The following is a 22728-nucleotide window of genomic DNA, read 5'->3' as shown; positions in this document are numbered from 1 at the left end:
GTTTTTCTAGGTTATTTAGATATGCAAGCATAGTGAATTAGGCTGTCTGGAGCAGGATCTTGGGAGAGACAGTACGTGCTATTTTGTATTTGGGAAAAGAATTACAATAATTAATTTCATATACCAAAGATGAGGTGTTGCATATATTCCATTACACAAGGTTCTTTGCATAATTTTACTTATCTTTCCAAAATTCAGAATTATCTTATTTGGATGTGTTAACTCTAAGCAGCATTCTTTGCTCATATCTGATAGTTCATTTCTGACTTATTATAGTTTCTATCAAAATGAACCATAATTGTCAACAGCATACTCTTTTGTTTTCTCATTTTCAATCTGAATAATCGTGGTTTGACATTTATTCTAGCTTATTTTTATTTTTGCAGAAAATGTAAATTGAAAAAAACAGAACATACTCCAGTTGCTGAGGAGGTAAGACTAAAAAGAATATTTGCAAATTTTTAAGCCACGTAGTCTGAAAATCTAGTCAGTTAGTTCAGTTTAGTCGCTCAGTTGTGTCCAACTCTCTGTGACCGCATGAACTGCAGCACGCCAGGCCTCCCTGTCCATCACCAACTCCCGGAGTCCACCCAAACCTATGTCCATTGAGTCAGTGATGCCATCCAACCATCTCACCCTCTGTCATCCCCTTCTCCTCCTGCCCTCCATCTTTCCCAGCATTTAGTCACATAATTTGTAATTTGCATCAATATTAGTATTTTAATTAAAAAGAAAAAATTCCTATTCTATAATACTGTCAGATGTACTAATTTTATTAATTATCCACCAAGCACTATTTTTAAGAACTGCACAAAAGACATCATGTTAGCCTTGTTTGGACTGTAATCTTTGGAGAAATTGAGTTAGTATTTTCTCCTCCATTAAACCATCTCTAATCCTTGATTTCCTTTTTTCAATACCATCATCATTTCCGTCTTACCTAAAGTGAAAGTGAAAGTTGCTCAGTCGTGTCCAACTCTTTGAGACCCCATAGACTATACAGTCCATGGACTTCTCCAGGCCAGAATACTGGAATGGGTAGCTTTTCCCTTCTCCAGCGGATCTTCCTGACCCAGGAATCGAACCAGGGTCTCCTCCATTGCAGGTGGATTCTTTACCAACTGAGCTATCAGGGAAGCCCTTTTTACCTAAGTTTAATACCTATCCAGCTCTAGGATCTATTATAACATGTAGTTTACTAAATCTTTGACATTCTCTTCTGAAATACTCCTCATGTCACTTCACTCTTCTACATTCCTACTTTCAGGCAACTGTTATCATCCGACACTGAGACTTAAATAATCAAAAATTTTTTAATAGTATATTAGAAAAGCCTTGCATTTATGTTCATGCAGGCTCAGAGACCACTATTGGTAGACACTAAAGTTGTGAGCACTTATTAGAAAAGCACAGGTAGTTAGGATTTCTGTTTTGTTTTTTTCAATTGAATTTAATGTTGGGTTATATTTTAGGATGAAATGGAGCCCTATGCCAGCTACACAGAGAAGAACAATCCACTTTATGATATTACAAATAGGGCGAAGACGTCTCAGGTGTTACCAAGTGAAGTTGATGGGATGAATCTCCATACTGTTTATGTTCCTAGAGTGTAGCACCAGGACAAATGAATCAAGATGCAGTTACAGATACTGTTCTGATTTTCTTAGATTTCTGGAATGGAAAGCCTATTTTGAAACTAGCTTTTCAAAGATTCTTAGACGACAGAGACATTATAGAGGATTTGCGTTTCTATCTTTATACAATTGAACTTTTAGAATTTTAGCTGTTACTGGCTAGTTCTTTAAACTGATATTATTACAAAGAGAGCACATGTTCGTGATAAAATATTAAAATTGTTCAGTACAGTAGATGATGAAAATTGAGTTACCTCAGATAACTTCATAGAAGGAATAATTGCCAACAGTTTTATGTAATATTTGAGGGAATTTCTATGTGCACATGTCATACCTATATGTGCATTGCATATGTATACACTTATATGTCTGCTTACATATTCATACACGTACATCCTTGTCAAGACAGAAACAGAAACATAGCATAATTTGTTCTGTACTTATAGAAAGTTAGTACTATAATATATCTTAAAGATCTTTTGTATCAACACAAGCAGAGCTACCTCATTCTTCTTAATGGTTACATATAATTCCATTGTATGTAATGGAATTTAATTTAATTAACCCTGTGGTGGACACTTAGATTGTTTTGTTTTGCTATCATAAACAATACTACATAGAATGTTTCTTGTGGATTTATCTCTTTGAATGTGTTTGAACATATTTGTAAGATAATTTCCTTGAGTGAAATTGCGAGGCCAAAGGTTTTGTGCATCTTTATTACTGACTGATAAGTCAATATTATTGACTGCTATGTCAAATTGTATCAATTTATATTCCCTCCAATCCTGTTTGAATGTACCTTTTCTATTATTTTAATATCTGTAAATTGTCAACCTTCTGTTAGCAAATATAGGATTATAATAAGAATTTCACTATTTAATAAAACTGAATTTATATTTTCCTTCCATGTGTGCATGTGTGCATATGTGTATGTGAGAGAGAGGAAGAACACACATGAGGACATTAGCTTCTTCTGAACTTATTAAATCTCTAGAGAGGTATTGCTATCTAATGCCTAATAATGTGATAAATTGGAAAAGTGTATTTTATGGTATACATTTTATTGTGATATATTTATCAAATAACAAATGTTGATTGACTATATAATCAGCTAAATATGCATTTTTGAAGACTTGGGGTATTTACTAAGTATGATCTTATATGCTAAAGGAATAACCATGGGATGACATGACCCTTTCCTCTATTTTTCTAAGGAATAAAATATTGGGAATATATTAATAATTTTTAATATATGAAAATATATTTTATTATAAAAATAAATCTGTTTACTTCATAGCAGGAAAAATGATCCTGAAAATTAAATTTTTTTAACATGGTAGAAATTAAAACAAAATCCATTCATGCTTTAATTGTGCCATTAGAAACATTTGACAGCTATTTTGTTTTATTAATATGTTTGTCTCCCTGAAGACATTTGGGTTACTCTAAACTTTATCCTTAAAAGGATTGTTAATCTAGTTTGGATATAAAACTACTATAGTGGCACTTGACACATGATATTTTAACCAAACCATTTTTGACGAGGTCAAGAAAACAGTCCATTAAGTTTCTGCATATAAATATTACCAAGAAGTGTACACAATAGACATTATAACCCTGTCTCTTTTTTTTTTTTCACTTTATTTTACTTTACAATACTGTATTGGTTTTGCCATACATCAGCATGAATCTGCCATGGGTGTACACGTGTTCCCAACCCTGAACCCCCCTCCCACCTTCCTCCCCATACCATCTCTCTGGGTCATTCCAGTACACCAGCCTCAAGAGTCCTATATCCTGCATCGAACCTAGACTGGAGATTCGTTTCTTACATGATAGTATACATGTTTCAATGCCATTCTCCCAAATCATCCCACCCTCTCCCTCTCCCACAGAGTCCAAAAGACCGTTCTATACATCTGTGTCTCTTTTGCCATCTCGCATACAGGGTTATCATTACCATCTTTCTAAATTCCATATATATGTGTTAGTATACTGTATTGGTGTTTTTCTTTCTGGCTTACTTCACTCTGTATAATAGGCTCCAGTTTCATCCACCTCATTAGAACTGATTCAAATGTATTCTTTTTAATAGCTGAGTAATACTCCATTGTGTATATGTACCACAGCTTTCTTATCCATTCATCTGCTGATGGACATCTAGGTTGCTATAACCCTGTCTTGACATTTTCTTATTTCTTCATCCATCCCTTTATTGGGATGAGGTTCACTCTTAGGTTCAATATCTGTTTAAATATTTTACATTTTAACTTGATAATGTCAAAACAATCATGTCAAATAACATCATAGTAAAGATGTCAAGATCATTTATAATGTCAAATTACACTTTTTAGGAAATAAATGTATTAAAATCTTCTACTACAAGGGTGTTAAAGATAGTTGAAAATCAAAATTATGTGGGGAAATACAAAATAATACAGATTCCCCAAATCCTCTCTAGGTCTGCTGAATCAGAAAATCTAGTGATTGGACTTAGTGTGTCAGATTTTCCAAGAAGCAGAAGGTAATATGGAGTTAGTCAAGGTCAATTAGAGGAGAAAGGTTACAACTTTGAAAGGCCAAAGGGGTTGGAAACAGGATAGAGGAAGGTAAGTCTTTAGACTATCACGATGATCTGAAAGAAACTTGTGAAAGGAAAGAAGGGAAGAGCAAGATAGAAGACAGGGAGCCTCAAATAACAATTTAGACCTGTTAAAATCATGGCCACACCAATGAGAAGCACGACAAGAAGAGCAAGGATCGCTTTTAAAAGGAGTCTTTAATGTGCAGAGATGGTCAGACTCTGCTGCCCCTTTACGGTTAGTCACTGACTGGGAAGAGTATGACTTCAGCTGAAAGCTGAAATGAAGCTTGAGGGTCTTAGCAATAATTGCACTCCTTGGAGCTGAATAGTAAGTTCTTTTTGATAGGAATCCTAATAGCTCCCTTGTTGGTTGCCCAGTCCATCATTTCATTGGTTAGTATTTACCTGGTGTGTCCCTGTTATTTTCAACTTTTCTGTGAAGTTTCATTTTAGGCATACCTATTACAAAGAATTATAGCTTTTTTGGAAAAAAGACATAGCTCTTTTTATTACCTCATTTAAGAATTTAAACTTTTAATAAGAGAATTTAAATTATTCACATTTGTTGTGATTAGTTATATATTTGGCGACATTTCTGCAATCTTACTTTACATGTCTCATTTACTATGTTTCCTCCACCCACTCTGTTTAATTTTTTTCTTTTACTCTGCTTTGTTGAATGGGTTATTTACAATAGCTAAAACAAAGAAAAAAATCCAAGTGTCCACTGATGGATGCATGGATAAAGAAAATGTGGTAAACACCTATAATGGAATATAATTCAGGCATACAAGAGTGAAATCTTGCCATTTATGACAACATGGGTGGACTTTGATGGCACTATGTTGAGTGGAATAAGTCAGACAAACGAAGATACATATATGATTCACTTATGTAAAATCTTAAACAAAAACAAAAAACAAATTCCAAACCAAATTAACAGGTTACCAGAAGTAGGGGGTAGGGTATGGGTGAAATGGGTAAAGGGAGTCCAAAGGCACAAACTTCCAGTTTTAAAATAAAATAAATACGTCATCAGGATATAATGTATACAGCAAGGAGACTATAGTTAACGATACAGTACTGAACACTTGAAAGTTGCTAATAGAGTAAATCTTAAAGTTCTCATCACAAGATAAAAAAATTTGTATTAATGACTATTGTGGTGATGTGTGTTAACTAGACTTAATGTGACGATTATTTTATAATATATTCAAGTAACAAATATTGTGCTGTACAGCTGAAACTAATATAATGTTATATGAGTTAATTATATCGCAATGAAAATGAAAAGTTCAGTTTAGTTCAGTTCAGTCATTCAGTCGTGTCCAACTCTTTGTGACCCTATGGACTGCTGCACGCCAGGCCTTCCTGTCCATCACCAACTCCCAGAGATAACTCAAACTCATGTCCATTGAGTTGGTAATGCCATCCAACCATCTCATCCTCTGTCGTCCCCTTCTCCTCCTGCCTTCAATCTTTCCCAGCTCTAGGGTCTTTCCAAACGAGTCAGCTCTTCACATCAGGTGGCCAAAGTATTGGAGTTTCAGCTTCAGCATCAGTCTTTCCAAAGAACACCCAGGACTGATCTCCTTTAGAATGGACTGGTTGGATCTCCTTGCAGTCCAAGGGACTCTCAAGAGTCTTTTCCAACACCACAGTTCAAAAGCATCAATTCTTCGGCACTCAGCTTTCTTTATAGTCCAACTCTCATACCCACACATGAATACTGGAAAAACCATAGCCTTGACTAGATGGACCTTTGTTAACAAAGTATTGTCTCTGCTTTTTAATATGCTGTCTAGGTTGGTGATAACTTTTATTCCAAGGAGCAAGCATCTTTTAATTTCATGGCTGCAGTCACTATCTGCAGTGATTTTGGAACCCCCCAAAATAGTCTCTCACTGTTTCCACTGTTTCCCCATCTATTTGCCATGAAGTGATGGGACTGGTCAAGCAGGAGATGGCAAGAGTGAACACTGACATTCTAGGATTCAGCAAACTAAAATGGACTGGAATGGGTGAATTTAACTCAAATGACCATACTATGGGCAGGAATTCCTTAGAAGAAATGGAGTATCCATCATAGTCAACAAAAGAGTCCAAAATGCTAATCTTGGATGCAATCTCAAAAACGACAGAATGATCTCTGTTTGTTTTCATGGCAAATGATTCAATATCACAGTAATCCAAGTCTATGCCCCAACCAGTAACGCTGAAGAAGCTGAACGGTTCTATGAAGACATACAAGACCTTTTACAACTAACACCGAAAAATGATGTCCTTTTCATTATAGGGGACTGGAATGCAAAAGTAGGAAGTCAAGAAACACCTGGAGTAACAGGCAAATTTGGCCTTGGAGTATGGAATGAAGCAGGGCAAAGACTAATAGAATTTTGCCAAGAGAACACACTGGTCATAGCCAACACCGTCTTCCAACAACATAAGAGAAGACTACACGTGGACATCACCAGATGGTCAACACCAAAATCAGATTGATTATATTCTTTGCAGCCGAAGATGGAGAAGCTCTATACAGTCAGCAAAAACAAGACCAGGAATGACTGTGGATCAGATCATGAATTCCTTATTGCCAAATTCAGACTGAAATTGAAGAAAGTGAGGAAAATCACTAGACCGTTCAGGTATGACCTAAATCAAATCCCTTATGTTATACAGTGGAAGTGAGAAATAGATTTAAGGGACTAGATCTGAAAGACAGAGTGCCTGATGAACTATGGACAGAGGGTTGTGACATTGTACAAAAGACAGGGAGCAAGACCATCCCCAAGAAAAAGAAAAGCAAAAAGCCAAATGGCTGTCTGAGGAAGCCTTACAAATAGCTGTGAAAAGAAGAGACACGAAAAGCAAAGGAGAAAAGGGAAGATATACCCATTTGAATGAAGAGTTCCACAGAATAGCAAGGAGAAATAAATAAGCCTTCCTCAGCAATCAATGCAAAGAAATAGAGGTAGAATGGGAAAGACTAGAGATCTTTTCAAGGAAATTAGAGATGGGCTCGATAAAGGACAGAAATGGTAGGGACCTAACAGAAGCAGAAGATATTAAGAAGAGGTGGCAAGAATACACAGAAGAACTATACAAAAAAGATCTTCACGACCCAGATAATCACGATGGTGTGCTCACTCATCTAGACCCAGACATCCTGGAATGTGAAGTCAAGTGGGCCTTAGGAAGCACCACAACGAACAGGTGGAGGTGATGGAATTCCAGTTGAGCTATTTCAAATCCTAAAATATGATGCTGTGAAAGTGCTGCACTCAATATTCAAGCAAATTTGGAAAACACAGCAGTGGCCACAGGACCAGAAAAGGTCAGTTTTCATTTCAATCCCAAAGAAAGGCAATGCCAAAGACAGCTCTAACTACCGCACAAATGTACTCATCTCACACGCTAGCAAAGTAATGCTCAAAATTCTCCAAGCTAGGCTTCAATAATATGTGAACTGTGAACTTCCAGATGTTCAAGCTGGTTTTAGAAAAGGCAGAGCAATCAGAGATCAAATTGTCAACATCTGTTGGATCATTGAAAAAGAGAGAGAGTTCAAGAAAAACATCTATTTCTGCTTTACTGACTATGCCAAAGCCTTTGACTGTGTGAATCACAATAAGCTGTGGAAAATTCTGAAAGAGATAAGAATACCAGACTATCTGACCTTCCTCTTGAGAAACCTGTATGCAGGTCAGGAAGCAACAGTTAGAACTGGACATGGAACAACACACTGGTTCCAAATAGGAAAAGGAGTACGTCAAAGCAGTATATTTTCACCCTGCTTATTTAACTTATATGCAGAGTACATCATGAGAAACGCTGAGCTGGAGGAATCACACGCTGGAATCAAGATTGCTGGGAGAAATATCAATAACCTCAGAAATGCAGATGACACCACCCTTGTGGAAGAAAGTGAAGAAGAACTAAAGAGCCTCTTGATGAAAGTGAAAGAGGAGAGTGAATAAGTTGTCCTAAAGCTCAACATTCAGAAAGCTAAGATCATGGCATCCGGTCCCATCACTTCATGGCAAATAGATGGGGAAACAGTGGCTGAGTTTATTTTGGGGGGCTCCAAAATCACTGCAGATGGTGATTGCAGCCATGAAATTAAAAGATGCTTACTCCTTGGAAAGAAAGTTATGACCAACCTAGACAGCATATGAAAAAGCAGAGACAATACTTTGTCAACAAAGGTCCGTCTAGTCAAGGCTATGGTTTTTCTAGTAGTCATGTATGGATGTGAGAGTTGGACTATAAAGAAAGCTGGGCACTGAAGAATTGATGCTTTTGAACTGTGGTGTTGGAGAAGATTCTTGAGAGTCCCTTGGACTGCAAGGAGACCCAATCAGTCCATCCTAAAGGAGATCATTCTTGGGTGTTCATTCAAAGGACTGATTATGAAGCTGAAACTCCAATCCTTTGGCCACCTGATGTGAAGAGCTGACTCATTTGAAAAGACCCTGATTCTGGGAAAGATTAAGGGCAGGAGGAGAAGGGGATGACAGAGAATGTGATGGCTGGATGGCATCACCGACTCAATGGACATGCATTTGGGTAGACTCCGGCACTTGGGGAGGCCTGGCGTGCTGCATTTCATGTGTTTCAAAGAGTCGGACACGACTGAGTGAATGAACTGACCTGAACTGCTTCATTCTGTACTCCAATGCCAAATCTGCCTGTTACTCCAGATGTTTCTTCCTACTTTTGCATTCCAGTCCACTAAAATGAAAAGGATACCTATTTTGGGTGTTAATTCTAGAGGGTCTTGTAGGTCTTCCTAGAACCGTTCAACTTCAGTGTCTTCAGCATTACTTGGGGCATAGACTTGGATTACCGTGATATTGAATGGTTTGCCTTGAAAACGAACAGAGATCATTCTGTCATTTTTGAGATTGCACCCAAGTACTGCATTTCGGACTCTTTTGTTGAGTATGACGGCTACTCCATTTCTTCTAAGGGATTCTTGCCCACAGTAGTAGATATGATATTCATCTGAGTTAAATTCACCTATATCAGTCCATTTTAGTTTGCTCATTCTTAAAATATTGACTTTCACTCTTGCCATCTCCTGTTTGACCACTTTCAATTTGCCTTGATTCTTAAATTCACCTATTTCAGTCCCTTTTAGTTTGCTCATTCCTAAAATGTTAACATTCACTCTTGCCATCTCCTGTTTGACCACTTTCAATTTGCCTTGATTCAGGGACCTAACATTCTAGGTTCCTATGCAATATTGCTCTTCACAGCATTGGACCTTGCTTCCATAAAAATGAAAAGGCAACTTATAAAATGGAAGAAAATATTTGCAAACCATATCTATAAGATGTCAATTTACAAAATAAAGAATTTATCCAACCCAACAGCAAAGACAAAACAAAGCCAACTACTCCAATTAAAAGTGGACATAGGACATGAGTAGACATTTTCCCAAAAACATACAAATGACTGGATAGAATTTTTTTCAAGGAGACTTTATTCTCTACGAATCTTTGAGAGAACAGGTGTTCTTGTCTTATACAGCTTCCTATAGATGACAGAAACTTGCCCTTCAACTTTGCTTTTTGACTTGCTTCTCTGTACGCACCTCGGAGAACGTAATGGCATCCCACTCCAGTACTCTTGCCTGGAAAATCCCATGGATGGAGGAGCCTGGTAGGCTGCAGTCCATGGGGTCGCAAAGAGTTGGACACGACTGAGCGACTTCCCTTTCACTTTTCACTTCCATACGTTGGAGAAGAAAATGGCGCCCCACTCCAGTGTTCTTGCCTGGAGAATCCCAGGGACAGGGGAGCCTGGTGGGCTGCTGTCTATGGGGTCACACAGAGTCGGGCACGACTGAAGTGACTTAGCAGCTTAGCAGCACCCATCTAATCAACTAAGTGATCCATTTTATTTTCTCAACTCTCTCTCATTTGCTCTCCGTTTTCTACCTAGTCTCCCAGGGACACATGTACACTTCTATTACTTCAGCATCCTGTCTCTCACCTCTTAAAACTGCCCCTTCTCTTCTCCTTTGCTCCCATTACAGATTTTCTTTCCTTTCCAAGATATTGCCTTAATTAATTTGTTCAACTCTATTCAATGCTTTATACTCAGTTTCACATTGGGAGTAACCTTTAATAATCTGAAGATAGAATTCAATTGTTTAAACGAAACTCTTTATAAACCCTTGCTAGAAATACATGTATCAGAAACACAGAAGTTCGGCATAATATATGGCTTACTTTTTTTAAAGTAGTTTTTTGGAGAGGGCAGGGCAGAGGAAAGTAGCTGGTACTTTAAGGACATATTAGAGACCGTGGGAAATGTATTCACTCTTTCAAGACAACTAACGAATGAATCGTCTCCCATTTGGGTCACTGGAGGGACAGCCTCTTCAGGTCATGAAATCTGCATGACAAATGTTGATTGCAAATGTGCGTTAATAACTGTATAGCAAGGAAGATGCCAGGTAGCAGAAAAGCACATGCTGACAATGTTAATTCTGGAGTTCAGCAGTGATGAGGTGTTCATCACAGCCAGGTAGGAATCACTGAGGAATGCAGCGAAACTGGCCATGCCAGCATTTACACATGGAACAGCTCACAGGCAACCAGGTGTCATGGGGCATAGACCCACACACTTCCCTTAGTGCATGTCAAGCTCACGGTTCTCTCCATAGAGGGAGGATAGGTACAAAAGGACCCCAGAAGGCAGGTTCCCCCATTCAGGTAGCAGGTTCTGTTTAGCCCCTTGCTGTTCTGGATTCCCATGGATGATACAAACTGGGAAGGCCAATGACGAACCATTATCTCTGAAGGGGTAGTCTCCCTGTAATGGATGGGTAAGTTTACGGTGGCTCAATCCAACAACTAACCCCAGTTCAAATGCTTTGGAAAAGGCCACGATCAAAATCACACTGGAAGAGATGTATCCTGTCTTCCTTTGCTCCATGGCCCACAGATCAGTGCTAATAAATGTTTTGACTATAACCTTCAGGGAGATTCTCCTTCCTCAGCCATACCTGACTTTCAATTTTTTTAATTAAAACTTTTAGTGAGATAATTATAGATTCACATGCACGTGAAAGAAATAACACAGAGATCTCTATGCACCATTCCTAGTTTGACCTAATGATAACATTATGCTAAATAACAGTATAATATCACAACCAGAGGACTTCCCAGGTGGCACAGTGGTAAAGAATCCATCTGCCAATGCAGGAGACACGAGAGACGCAGATTCGAGCCCTGGGTCTGGAAGATCCCTTGGAGCAGGAAATGGTGACCCACTCCAATATTCTTGCCTGGAAAATTCCAAGGATAGAGGAGCCTGGTGGACTATAGTCCATAAAGTTGCAAAGAATTGGACACGATTGAGCACACACTCACAACCAGAATAGTGACAGTAATAAATTTAATTCACCAATCAAAAAATCCAAACTTTTATCTTCAGATGTGTTGAGGAATGATCTATCTGGTGACAAGAATCTGATCCCAATGCTTCTTTCTACAAGAAATTTTCATTAATGGTTCCTTTGGGTAATCAAACTGAAACCTATGTTAATCATTTGTTCAAATAAAACAAACCCAAAGGAAAGGATTACTGTCTCTTTAAGTAGATGTAAGGAGAATTTATCGGAGAAGGCGATGGCACCCCACTCCAGTGTTCTTGCCTGGAGAATCCCAGGGATGGGGGAGCCTGGTGGGCTGCCGTCTATGGGGTCGCACAGAGTTGGACACTACTGAAGCGATTTAACAGCAGCAGCAGCAGCAGCAAGGAGAGTTTATAAGCAGAAACTCATTCCCTCAGTCTTCACTGACCCCTTTCACATAGAAAACCCATGGTAACACTGCAGTTAATCTGTAGATTGCTTCTCCCACCCCACCACCCTCTATTTTGTGGCAGAAGGCACCATATTCTAAAATGCTTTAGCCAGAAGCAAACAGAATAAAGAAGGAAAAAGAAATAAAGCAGAAATTATGAAGTAGAAGAGCGTAACATCATCTGCAGGGTGTGAAAGTGTGAGGGTGAGTGTGCAGGCAGGTCGGGCAGAGGCAACGAGGACCTGGCCTGGCTCACAAAAGATCTGAGCTTGTGGAGTGGGCAGAGGTGCCCCTGTCAGGGATGGCATAGCAGTAAGGCCATGTTCAGAAAAAAGCAGTGGGGCAGCTGTGGCTGGAGCCAGGTTGGAAGTGCCTGAGAAATGTCAGGTGCAGCATTATCATGGTACCTGGTCCCCTCCTATCTGCGGAGGTGCAGGTCTTGTGCATAGGATTTGCTGGATGGATCAGAGTAAAATTGCACCAGCTGGGCTCTAATTCTGGATTGCAGACTGAGCCCTAGCCCCAGCCCAAGTTTGGCAGGGGGTCATATGAGTGGAGAACTATTAGTATTATGGTCTTTATGAGTGTTTTAAATACTCTGTGTTTTTTGTATTAAAGTGTCTACTTCTAGAATGAGAGATCATGTTTGGCTTCTGTCACAAACCATACAACGAATTACCAAACACACACACACACGACACAATGCAAGGAAGGAAAACTATCCATGAAAAGATCATCATGTCTATCCTGGTTGTACAGCTCTGTCATTGATCAAAGTAGGATAAGTTACTTCTCTACTTCCCCATTTATAAAAATGAATATACTGATGCATGTCTCATAAGAATCACTTAAACATTATCTGGGATATAACTCAATTGATTACAATTAGATCTGAATAGTGGGTCAAATGCATATGTTTCTCTGGAGAGAAATAAATGTATATAAGCACAAATCAGGAAGTTCAGTCATTATCACCTAACTCTCCAAATAGGAAATGCTTCCTCTTAAATTTCTCATGAGCTGCAAACACAGTGGCGTTAAGAGAGCAGGGGATTTCTCATTAGTGCTTATGTGGGAGATCAGGAGAAGAAAAAGTCAACAGCTAGGTATATGGAAGGAAAAGAGAGGGGTAAGGATAGGAAGAAGAAGGGAACTCCCTTCAGAAAATGTCTTCAGCTTGTGAGATACTTTTCACAATTTTTCTCCCTTTCACAGCTGGTGAGTCTGTTGGGAGTGGTGGAGGGGAAGGGTGAAAGGTACTGGAGTGAAGTAGAGGAAACCATGTTGAGAAAGATACTTCAGATTGTTTCCCACCAGAATTTTTATGTCTTTTAAAAACCTCAATTTCATTCTTCTCTTTCTAGTTTCCTTGGGTAACAGTTTTAGAACAGTCCTTGCAGGGGGATCTAATGCCTCTGCATTTCTAATGAGCTACCAAGTGATGTTGATATTGCTGGTATGTAGACCAACACTGAGTAGCAAGGTTTTAAAGAAGTCTTGTTTTTTGAAAAAAGACACTTGTGATAATTCTAAGACTGCATCTTTATGCCATTTGCAAAAAACAAACAAACAAACAAACAAATAAAAACAAAAAATCAACCCTAAAATAAAGCAAAAACCAAAAAGGAGTCTAAGAATGAACTCACACATAAACATTAACTCTCCTTATAAGTGGGTACAAGCTATATAAGCCACGTTAGGGGATTTTTTTAAGAATTCCAGAGGCAGTGTGATGTAGAAAAGGTATGCTTGTTCCCTGTGCTCCCCCTTCCTGACTGTGGAAGCTTTGAGTTTGAGTCTCTGCTCTGTCCTTCAGAGGTAGATTGCTCATCTGTACAACAGGAGTAGCCATTTCTCCCTGTAGAGTTCGTGAATATATTAGTGCCTCTCACATAGTATAGAAGTGGCTCTCACGCAGTGGATGCTCAGTTAAGATTGGGTTTCTTGTCTCTTTCCTTATCTTCTGAAGAATCTGTTTATAAATAACTACCAATTTTGCCCTCAAGATAATTTTAATTTCTTATCTTTTTATTCATTCTTAGTGCATTATGACAATACATTTTAATTATTAGGCTGTGTTACTGTACATAATTAAAATTAATAACACTTCTCTTATTTTAAAAAGTGTTTTACAAGTGTTTTTGAACTAACCTAGAGTGATCTTCTTTCCAGGTATTTTGGATTATCAGGGAAGTTTTGATATAAGAATACTGGGCTTCAGGTCAAAATATCTGACTTTGAGATGTAAACGTGGTCACTTACCAAGACTACCAAGATGTCTGAAATTGTGTTTTGTCTTTTATCCATCTCTGCATAATTCATGGTACCTATCACAATACTTCAAATATACTAATGATGATATTTATTGAGCACTTATTACATGCAATTGGTTTTCTAAGTACTCTACATGTATTAGTTCTTTTAGTCATGATAATCCTGAAAGGAATATTACTTCTATTTAAGGGAAATGAAATTGAGACACAGAGGAGCTAAGTGCTATATTTCACTAAGCTGCAATATTTTTTCACATTTTAGCATCTCCACAATGGGATGTGTATCAATCAGAGTCCCAGCAGTAAACAACCAGCACACTTTGAGTAACTTGGGCAGAGTTTCACAAAAGCATGCATGCTTTAAAAAGATGTGGTTTCCATAACTAGTAAGAGATAAGGAAGGACCTGGGGGTCTTGCAACTCCTGGAAGGCATTACACTCCTTGACCTGAAGTTACAAGATGAAGGAATCTGAAGAAAGCAGTGTTTTTGAGAGAGCTGCCCATAGGACGATGGCTATGGGAGTGGTATATATGCGAACCCTAACACCCCCACAGGAAAAATGTAGAACTCCGACCTTACTCTCCTTCCACCTCTGATCTACATTTGGTGTCAATGCCTCCAAGAAGTCAGCCTCTTAGGACCTAGAGAATGGCAGAAAATATTGGAGAATTGATCTGGAGGAGCAAATGGAGCATATTCCAGCACAAGATGCATCCTACGATAGAGACCATGTCATGAGTAATTGGCAGAGCATTTTGTCTCCTACTGTTGCATAATCAATATGTTATAAATTAGTATCATTCTTTTATTTGGTAAAGCACAGAAACTTGTGCAAGGTTACACATTAGAAGACAGTTGTGGCAGAATTTGCACCCAGATAATCTAACTCAAGAGCCCATGGCCTTAACCAACATGCACTATAAGTAGATCCTTATTAAACAGTCACAGATAAAACTTGATTACTTTTTTTATTTTACTTTTTTTCTGTTCTCATTTACAGCATCTCCAGAAGTAATACTACTTCAAGGGAAGAATAAAACTTCAATGTGCAAAGGTTGCAGGGAAGCCAGATTGCACAGATTTTCTCAACCCCAGAAGACTGCATCAGTTCAGTTCAGTTCAGTCGCTCAGTCGTGTCCGACTCTTTGCGACCCCATGAATCGCAGCACGCCAGGCCTCCCTGTCCATCACCAACTCTCGGAGTTCACTCAGGCTCAATGTCCATCGAGTCAGGGATGCCATCCAGCCATCTCATCCTCGGTCGTCCCCTTTTCCTCCTGCCCCCAATCCCTCCCAGCATCAAAGTCTTTTCCAATGAGTCAACTCTTCGCATGAGGTGGCCAAAGTACTGGAGTTTCAGCTTTAGTATCATTCCTTCCAAAGAAATCCCAGGGTTGATCTCCACTGAGCATGAATCTAGAATTAACATGGCAGTGACTGTCCAGAGCACATGCCACTGGGTAGGCAACAATGTACATTATGTGACCTGCTTTGTTTTACATTTGAATAGGAGCAAGTCTAACCATAGGTGAGCAGGCTTGCAGTAACTGATCTAATTATCTTAACTTCTTCCCAAACAAGTGTCATCACCTACTGACATACTTGGTTATCACCTCAGGAAATTCTAATTGACTTACATTGAATTTTTTCATTCTGTCTTATTTTCTCTTTCAAGTTTTCCTTTGCCTTCTATCTTATTATTGGACTGAGGTTGATTTTCTCAGATAAAATTCACACTCTATTTTTTTTATCTCTTTATTGGTTCTTAGTCCATTCTGACAGTGCATTTTAAGTATTAGGTTGTGTCACCACTTAATTTTCTTTTCGATTATATCTAATCAGGTTTTTAACCTACCCACCAAGATTTGATTCCAATAATTGTATTTTTCTTTTTTAAAAGTTTAGTTCTTTCATTTTATTTCCTTTTTCCTCTTTTCTTTTTTAACTATATTAATCACATGTTATTTTCCATAGTGGAAAGCCATAGTGGTTTTCACACTATCTTATTATTTCTAGTTATTGTGTTGCCAATTCTGGTGGTTGCTGTAATAGAAAAACAGAATTAGAGAAGAGATAGTGACCATTAAATGGTAACAGGGAGTGAGAAGAATTTAGGGAGTACTTTGTACAGGGGATAAAATTTGAATGAGGTCTGAAGGATAGATTGAAGTTTAAAAAGTTAATCAGGCTGACAAAGTAAAAGAGGGCATTTTATTTTATCAATAACAGCAATAGTTGATTTACAATGTGCTAGTTAGTATCTGCTGCTCATCAAAGTGATCCAGTTATACATATATCCACTTTTAAAATTTTGTTACCATAAAGGCTGTTACAGAGCACTGAGTAGAGTTCCCTGTGCTATACAGTAGGTTCTTATTAGTTATCTATTTTATATATAGTAGTGTGTATATGTCAATTCCAATCTCCCAATTTATCCCTCCACTTGCCCTTTCCCCCTTGCATTCAGTTGCTCAGTCGTGTCTGACTCTTTGTGACCCTTTGGATTGTAGCCTGTTAGGCTCCTCTGTTTATGGGATTTCCCAGGCAAGCATACTGGAGTCGGTTGCCACTTCCTATTCCAGGGATCGAACCTGCGTCTCTTGCATCTCCAGCATTGGCAGGAGGATTCTTTACCACGAGCCACCAGGGAAGCCCCATCCCTTCACCCATGGTAACGGTAAGTTTGTTTTCTACATCTGTTACTGTATTTCTGTCTTGTAAATAGGTTCATTTGTACCATTTTTTAGATTCCACATATAAGTGATATCACATGATATTTGTCTTTCTCCGTCTGACTTTACTCAGTATGACAATCTCTGGGTCCATTCACGACACTGCAAATGGCATTATTTTGGTCTTTTTTTTTTATGGCTCAGTGATATTCCACTGGATATGTGTACCACATCTTCTTTATCCATTCCTCCATTGATGGGCTTCAGTGTCCTGGCTACGGTAAGTAGTGCTGCAATGAACATTTTTGAATTTTGGTTTTCTCTGAATATATGGCCAGGAATGGGATTGCAGGATCATATCATAGCTTTATTTTTACTTTTTAAAGGAACCTCCATACTCTTCTCCATAGTGGCTGTACCAATTTACATTCTTACCAAGAGTGTAGGAGGGTTCCCTTTTCTCCACACCCTCTCCAGCATTTACTGTTGGTAGATTTTGTGATGATGGCCATTCTGACTGGTGTGAGGTGCTACCTCATTATAGTTTTGATTTACTTTTCTCTGATAATTAGTGATGCTGTGCATCTTTTTGTATGCCTCTTGGCCATCTGTCTTCTTTGGAGAAATGTCTATTTAGATCTTCCGCTCACTTTTTAATTGGACTGTTTGGGTGTTTTGATATTGAGCCGCATGAGCTGTTTGTATATTTTGGATATTAATCCCTTGTCAGTCACTTCATTGGCAAATATTTTCTCCCACTCTGAGGGTTGTCTTTTCATTCTGTTCATGGTTTCCTTTGCTGTGCAGAAGACTTTAAGCTTAATTAGGTCCCACTTGTTTATTTTTGTTTTTATTTTCGTTATTCTAGGAGGTGGATCAGAAAAGATCTTGCTTGTGATTTATGTCACAGGGTGTTTTGCTTTTGCAAAGAGTGTTTCGCCTATGAAAAGAAGGAAGTGGAGATTATTTGTTTGGAATTAATATGTTTTACAGATGAGTTGGAAACACAGATTCGAAGGAAATTAGAATGGGATTCAGATTTTGAAGTCATCTTCTTATAAGCAATGAATCAAATTTTCTAGACAAAGATGTTGAATTAGATAGAGAAGCAAGCACAAGATAGAATCTGGGAAACACCACATTTTTAGGAATGGTCCAAAGAACAGAATCTAATAAAAGAGGCAGAGTGGAGTCCATAGGGAAGGAAAATGAATGGAAACCAATGAAAGAGTCTGAGGGAGGAAGAGGCAAACATTTCAAATTCCTTCAAGATGTCAGGTAGAATAAAAATTTTAAATGTGTTTGAATTAATCAGTGGATCATTGATGACTGTCATAGAAGCAATGGGGAGGGCTATAAAAACTGCTCTATGGGCAGTTTTTGATTATATATATATTTTTAAAAAACCTTACTGTGAATCATATTAGGATATATCCCCAAATACCTTACTGAGGTTCTTTTTGTATAATATCATAATATTAAGTAGCACATTGGTCAAGGAGTTTTTGTTTTTTGTTTTTTATCAGAATGCTGACATTTGATGTCTTATTTGGAAAACCCTTTCCAAAGAACTTTCATGGAACATTCGGGCAAAATTTCACCAAAAAATTCTTATATTTCTTAGAGAAAAGCATAATGCCTGACTTTTTTCAGATTCCTTTGCTACTTTGAGCAAAAAAGAATTATTAACATCAATAATACACTATAGATTAACCTGACTTGTCAATAAGGAATGTACTTTTAAGATATTACTTGTAATTAAAGTTCTTGAGCCTCCAGGTTATTCCACCCCTCGGACTCAGCCTTAAGGTTCTCTTTCCTTCTGGGCATTCTGACTATTGTGGGATCCATTGCCTTCTGGAAGTTTACTGGATGCAAGTTATCCATTAGTTAATCAAAATGGACTTTACATTCAAATTATATTTATTTAAATGGGAAATTCATAGGCAGCAAAATTTATGATTGTTCTATGCTACCTCGATAGTCCTAGTATTCAATACTAATGGCACTGGTAAAAACAACTACTAAAACAAAATAGTAGCAACAGCAGCAACCAACAACAAATAGCAATAATTGTCATTATTTGAATGTTTATTACTCTGCCAGGCGCTGTACCATATGCCTATACATCACTTAAACTATTATTTTTCTTATTAACAAAGACAGAAATATATATTGGAAGTAACTGATCATTTATGTGAAAAGCTTTTATGTCTTTTATGCATGTGTTTTTGGATATGTCAAGGTATAGCAGTGAATATAACACATAATTTAAAAAAGGAAAAATTTTATTCCTTTTAATAAAAAATATAACACAACACATAATAAAAAAAGGTTTTTCTTTAAAAGTGTAAACAGCTTTTTATCACAATTGCTTTGCCAACTAGAATTGTTAGAAGAGGAATAACAAGTACTAAATCAAATTACAAGGACTTCCCTGGTGGCCCAGGAGTTAAGAATCCACCTGCCAGTGCATGGCACATGAGTTTGATCCCTGGTCTGGGAAGATTCAACATGCTGCAGGGCAACTAAGCCCCTGCAACACAGCTACTGAGCCCCAGCTCTCGAACTTGGGAGCTGCAACTGCTGAAGCTTGAGCACCCTAGAGTCCATGCTCTGCGATAAGCAAAGCCACTGCAGTGAGAAGCCCGAGCACCACAACTAGGGTACCCACCACTTGCTGCAACTAGAAAAAGCCCACATGCACAGCAGTGAAGACCCAGAGCAGCCAAAAAACAAAAATAAACAAATACATCAGATTGTTTTTTCTTTTTCCTACATTTCCTGGCTCCCTAATGTTTTTGACACACATATAGATAAAAGAACAGTCTTTGAGCTTTCAAGCTTGTTTTAGCTTAGCTCTAACTGAAACGCGGTCCTAGGAACCCTTGCAGGAGGTCCTCAAGGTAGGTTCTATTTTCATAATAATACTAATATGTTTGCTTTTTGCACTTACATTCTCTTGCACTCATTTTCTAGATGCTACATGCATATGTTGATATTGTTGCTTTGATGGCTTATGGAGTGAGTACTTATGTATTATTAGTGTGTGTGTTTCTAAATTTTCCTATGGCAAATTCTTTGGAATCCTCAACAATTTTTAAGGGTAGAAAGACATACTGAAACTAAAAAGCCTGAGAATTACTGTTTTAGATGAAAGAAAATATCAATTAGGACCACTTATTATTGAATTAGTCTTAAATTGGGGGAATAAAACTTTAGAAAATTACATAAAATTATAAGATATTATCAAATGTGAAAAAGTAATGAAAATTCATGAGCTGTATCATTTGGCTTACCTGAACTGACTATAAATTGCTGAATTGACTATAAATTCCTAGCTGTGGGTCTCTCTCTTTTTTTTAGAGTTATAACAAGGTTCTTGTGGTTAAGACGCAGACTCTTAAGCTGCAGAGTTTCCTCTCTTTCTTTGTTTTTGTCTTGTTTTATAAATAAATATATATATATTGCCCATCTTCTTTAAAATTAACACAAGCATAACTTTGTTTTTTGTGGACTACTAACAAACACACTCTCTAGCCTTAATAACCTGCCTTTTGGACAAACACCATGTGGTTAAGCCAGTCAGTCAGTCTGTGGTGTTTTGTTACTGATGCCATAGCAGACTAGTACTCTATGGGACTTGGTCTAAAATGCCTTAAATATGGGTTATTTTTTATGTAAATGCTTTCAATTTTTAGCCTAAATAAATATTTGTTGATGTAGTCTACTTATCCCACTTATTATTCTTATCTTCCCAAATCAAATTGTTTACTATATCTTTTTCTCTCTTTTTTTTCAAGTATCCTGTTTTGCAAGATACCTTTCTAAGTCAATTCTGCCAAATATGCTATAAGTCAGCATTAACATATACTGTGGAAATATTTATCAGAGGTTCCTAGGACATACAATTTTCTCTTTAGTTATTTTAAAAATAATATATTTTATTTTATTTTGGTGAAATGTCCTTCTTACAGGGCATTCAGGCAATACAGAAAATGTAATTGCTTCAAACGCCACCACTCAGAACAACCACTCTTAACATTAGCTGAACAGTTTTCTATGAATATGTGTAAAAGAAGGAAAGACAAATTATTTTATGAAAATTATTTCATATGAGCATGTTACCTTAAATAAAAATTATTGCATTTATTGTTACTTTATTTTAAGCTGGCAAAAGGAGCAGGTGTAATTACTGAATGTGAGATAGAAATGTCCCTACCATATACAAACGTGAATGTGAACCATGATCTTTGAGTGATAATGCTGCATCGTTATTTGTCCATCAATTGCAACAGATGTACCACTCTGGTAGGGATGATGGGGGAGGCTACGTATATGTGGAAGTAGGGGGCAAACAGAAACCGTTTGTACTTAATGCTTAATTTTCTGTGACTCTCAAACTTCTCTAAAAAATTAAGCATACATATAAAAAGTAAGCTCCTTTTCAGAAGCAATATTTTCTAGTGTACCATAATGATACATAAGGCAGTCAAAACACAAAACAAGCACAGCATGCCAAGTAGAGAAAGTAAATTTGCTTAAGTGTCTGTTCCAGTTACTTTGGACTATTGCCCCCTACATATTGAAAAAAAATCTTTTACCAGATGGGACACTAATTTCACTAATTGTTCACTAAGACTGTGAACAATATTAAGCACATGATGTAACTATCCATTTTAAAACCTGCATTTTCACTGTCACTGTGTCTGGTGACTCCCTGCTATGGCAGATAAAGATGAGCGTCACACTTTTTCACACTACCATTTCTTTCACTTTCTGTTTTGTTGGTTTTATGTTATTTTTACATAAGAAAGTGTTAGTTGCTCAGTCATGCCCAACTCTTTGTGACCCCATGGACTGCAGCCCACCAGGCTCCTCTGTCCATGAGATTTTCCAGGCAAGGATACTAGAGTGGGTTGCCATTTCCTTCTCCAATATATATTTCCTTCTTCAATATATATTTTTACATATTTAAGGTTAAAACACTTGTGTTCTTTATAAATAATTCTCTCATGTTTAAATTATATATTTAAATGGATTTATTGTTCTTCACAAATCATGATTTAAATTTTTTATTTATTTTTTTGTTGTTGTTGGGATATATATAGCAGAAAGAGAGGAAGAACTAAAGAGCCTCTTGATAAAAGTGAAAGAGGAGAGTGAAAAAGTTGGCTTAAAGCTCAACATTCAGAAAATTAAGATAATGGCATCCAGTCCCATCACTTCATGGCAAATAGATGGGGAAACAATAGAAACAGTGAGAGACTTTATCTTCTTGGGCTCCAAAATCACTGCAGATGGTGACTGCAGCCATGAAATTAAAAGATGGTTGCTCCTTGGAAGAAAAATTATGACCAACCTAGACAGCATATTAAGAAGCAGAGACATTACTTTGCCAACAGAGTTTGTCTAGTCAAAGCTATGTTTTTTCCAGTAGTCATGTACGGATGTGTGAGTTCGACTATAAAGAAAACTGAGCACTGAAGAATTGATGCTTTTTAACTGTGGTGCTGGAGAAGACTCTTGAGAGTCCCTTGGACTGCAAGGAGATCTAATCAGTCAATCCTAAAGGAAATCAGTCCTGAATAGTCATTGGAAGGACTGATGCTGAGGCTGAAACTCCAATACTTTGGCCACCTGATGCAAAGAACTGACTCATTTGAAAAGACCCTGATACTGGGAAAGATTGAAGGCAGAAGAAAGTGATGACAGAGGATGAGATGGTTGGATGGCATCACCA

At 37.6% G+C, this 22728-nt stretch overlaps 1 protein-coding gene and 1 pseudogene across 1 annotated transcript in view; one reads left to right on the top strand and one right to left on the bottom strand.

Moving 5' to 3' along the window:
* The window catches only part of CD200R1 (CD200 receptor 1), a 40138-nt gene extending 38045 nt beyond the window's left edge, over positions 1-2093 (top strand). The window contains exons 7-8 of the mRNA XM_068978422.1: positions 387-432; positions 1473-2093. Coding sequence (XP_068834523.1) covers positions 387-432; positions 1473-1613 — 187 coding nt within the window. The 3' untranslated portion in view covers positions 1614-2093. The remainder of the gene's footprint in view (positions 1-386; positions 433-1472) is intronic.
* An 8496-nt stretch (positions 2094-10589) lies between these two features.
* Positions 10590-11166, bottom strand: LOC138076240 (putative protein CRIPTO3; annotated as a pseudogene).
* Positions 11167-22728: the final 11562 nt, after the last annotated feature.

This window comes from Capricornis sumatraensis, chromosome 1, assembly GCF_032405125.1.
Source record: "Capricornis sumatraensis isolate serow.1 chromosome 1, serow.2, whole genome shotgun sequence".
NCBI lineage: Eukaryota > Metazoa > Chordata > Mammalia > Artiodactyla > Bovidae > Capricornis > Capricornis sumatraensis.
This window is presented reverse-complemented; position numbering and strand designations above follow the sequence as displayed.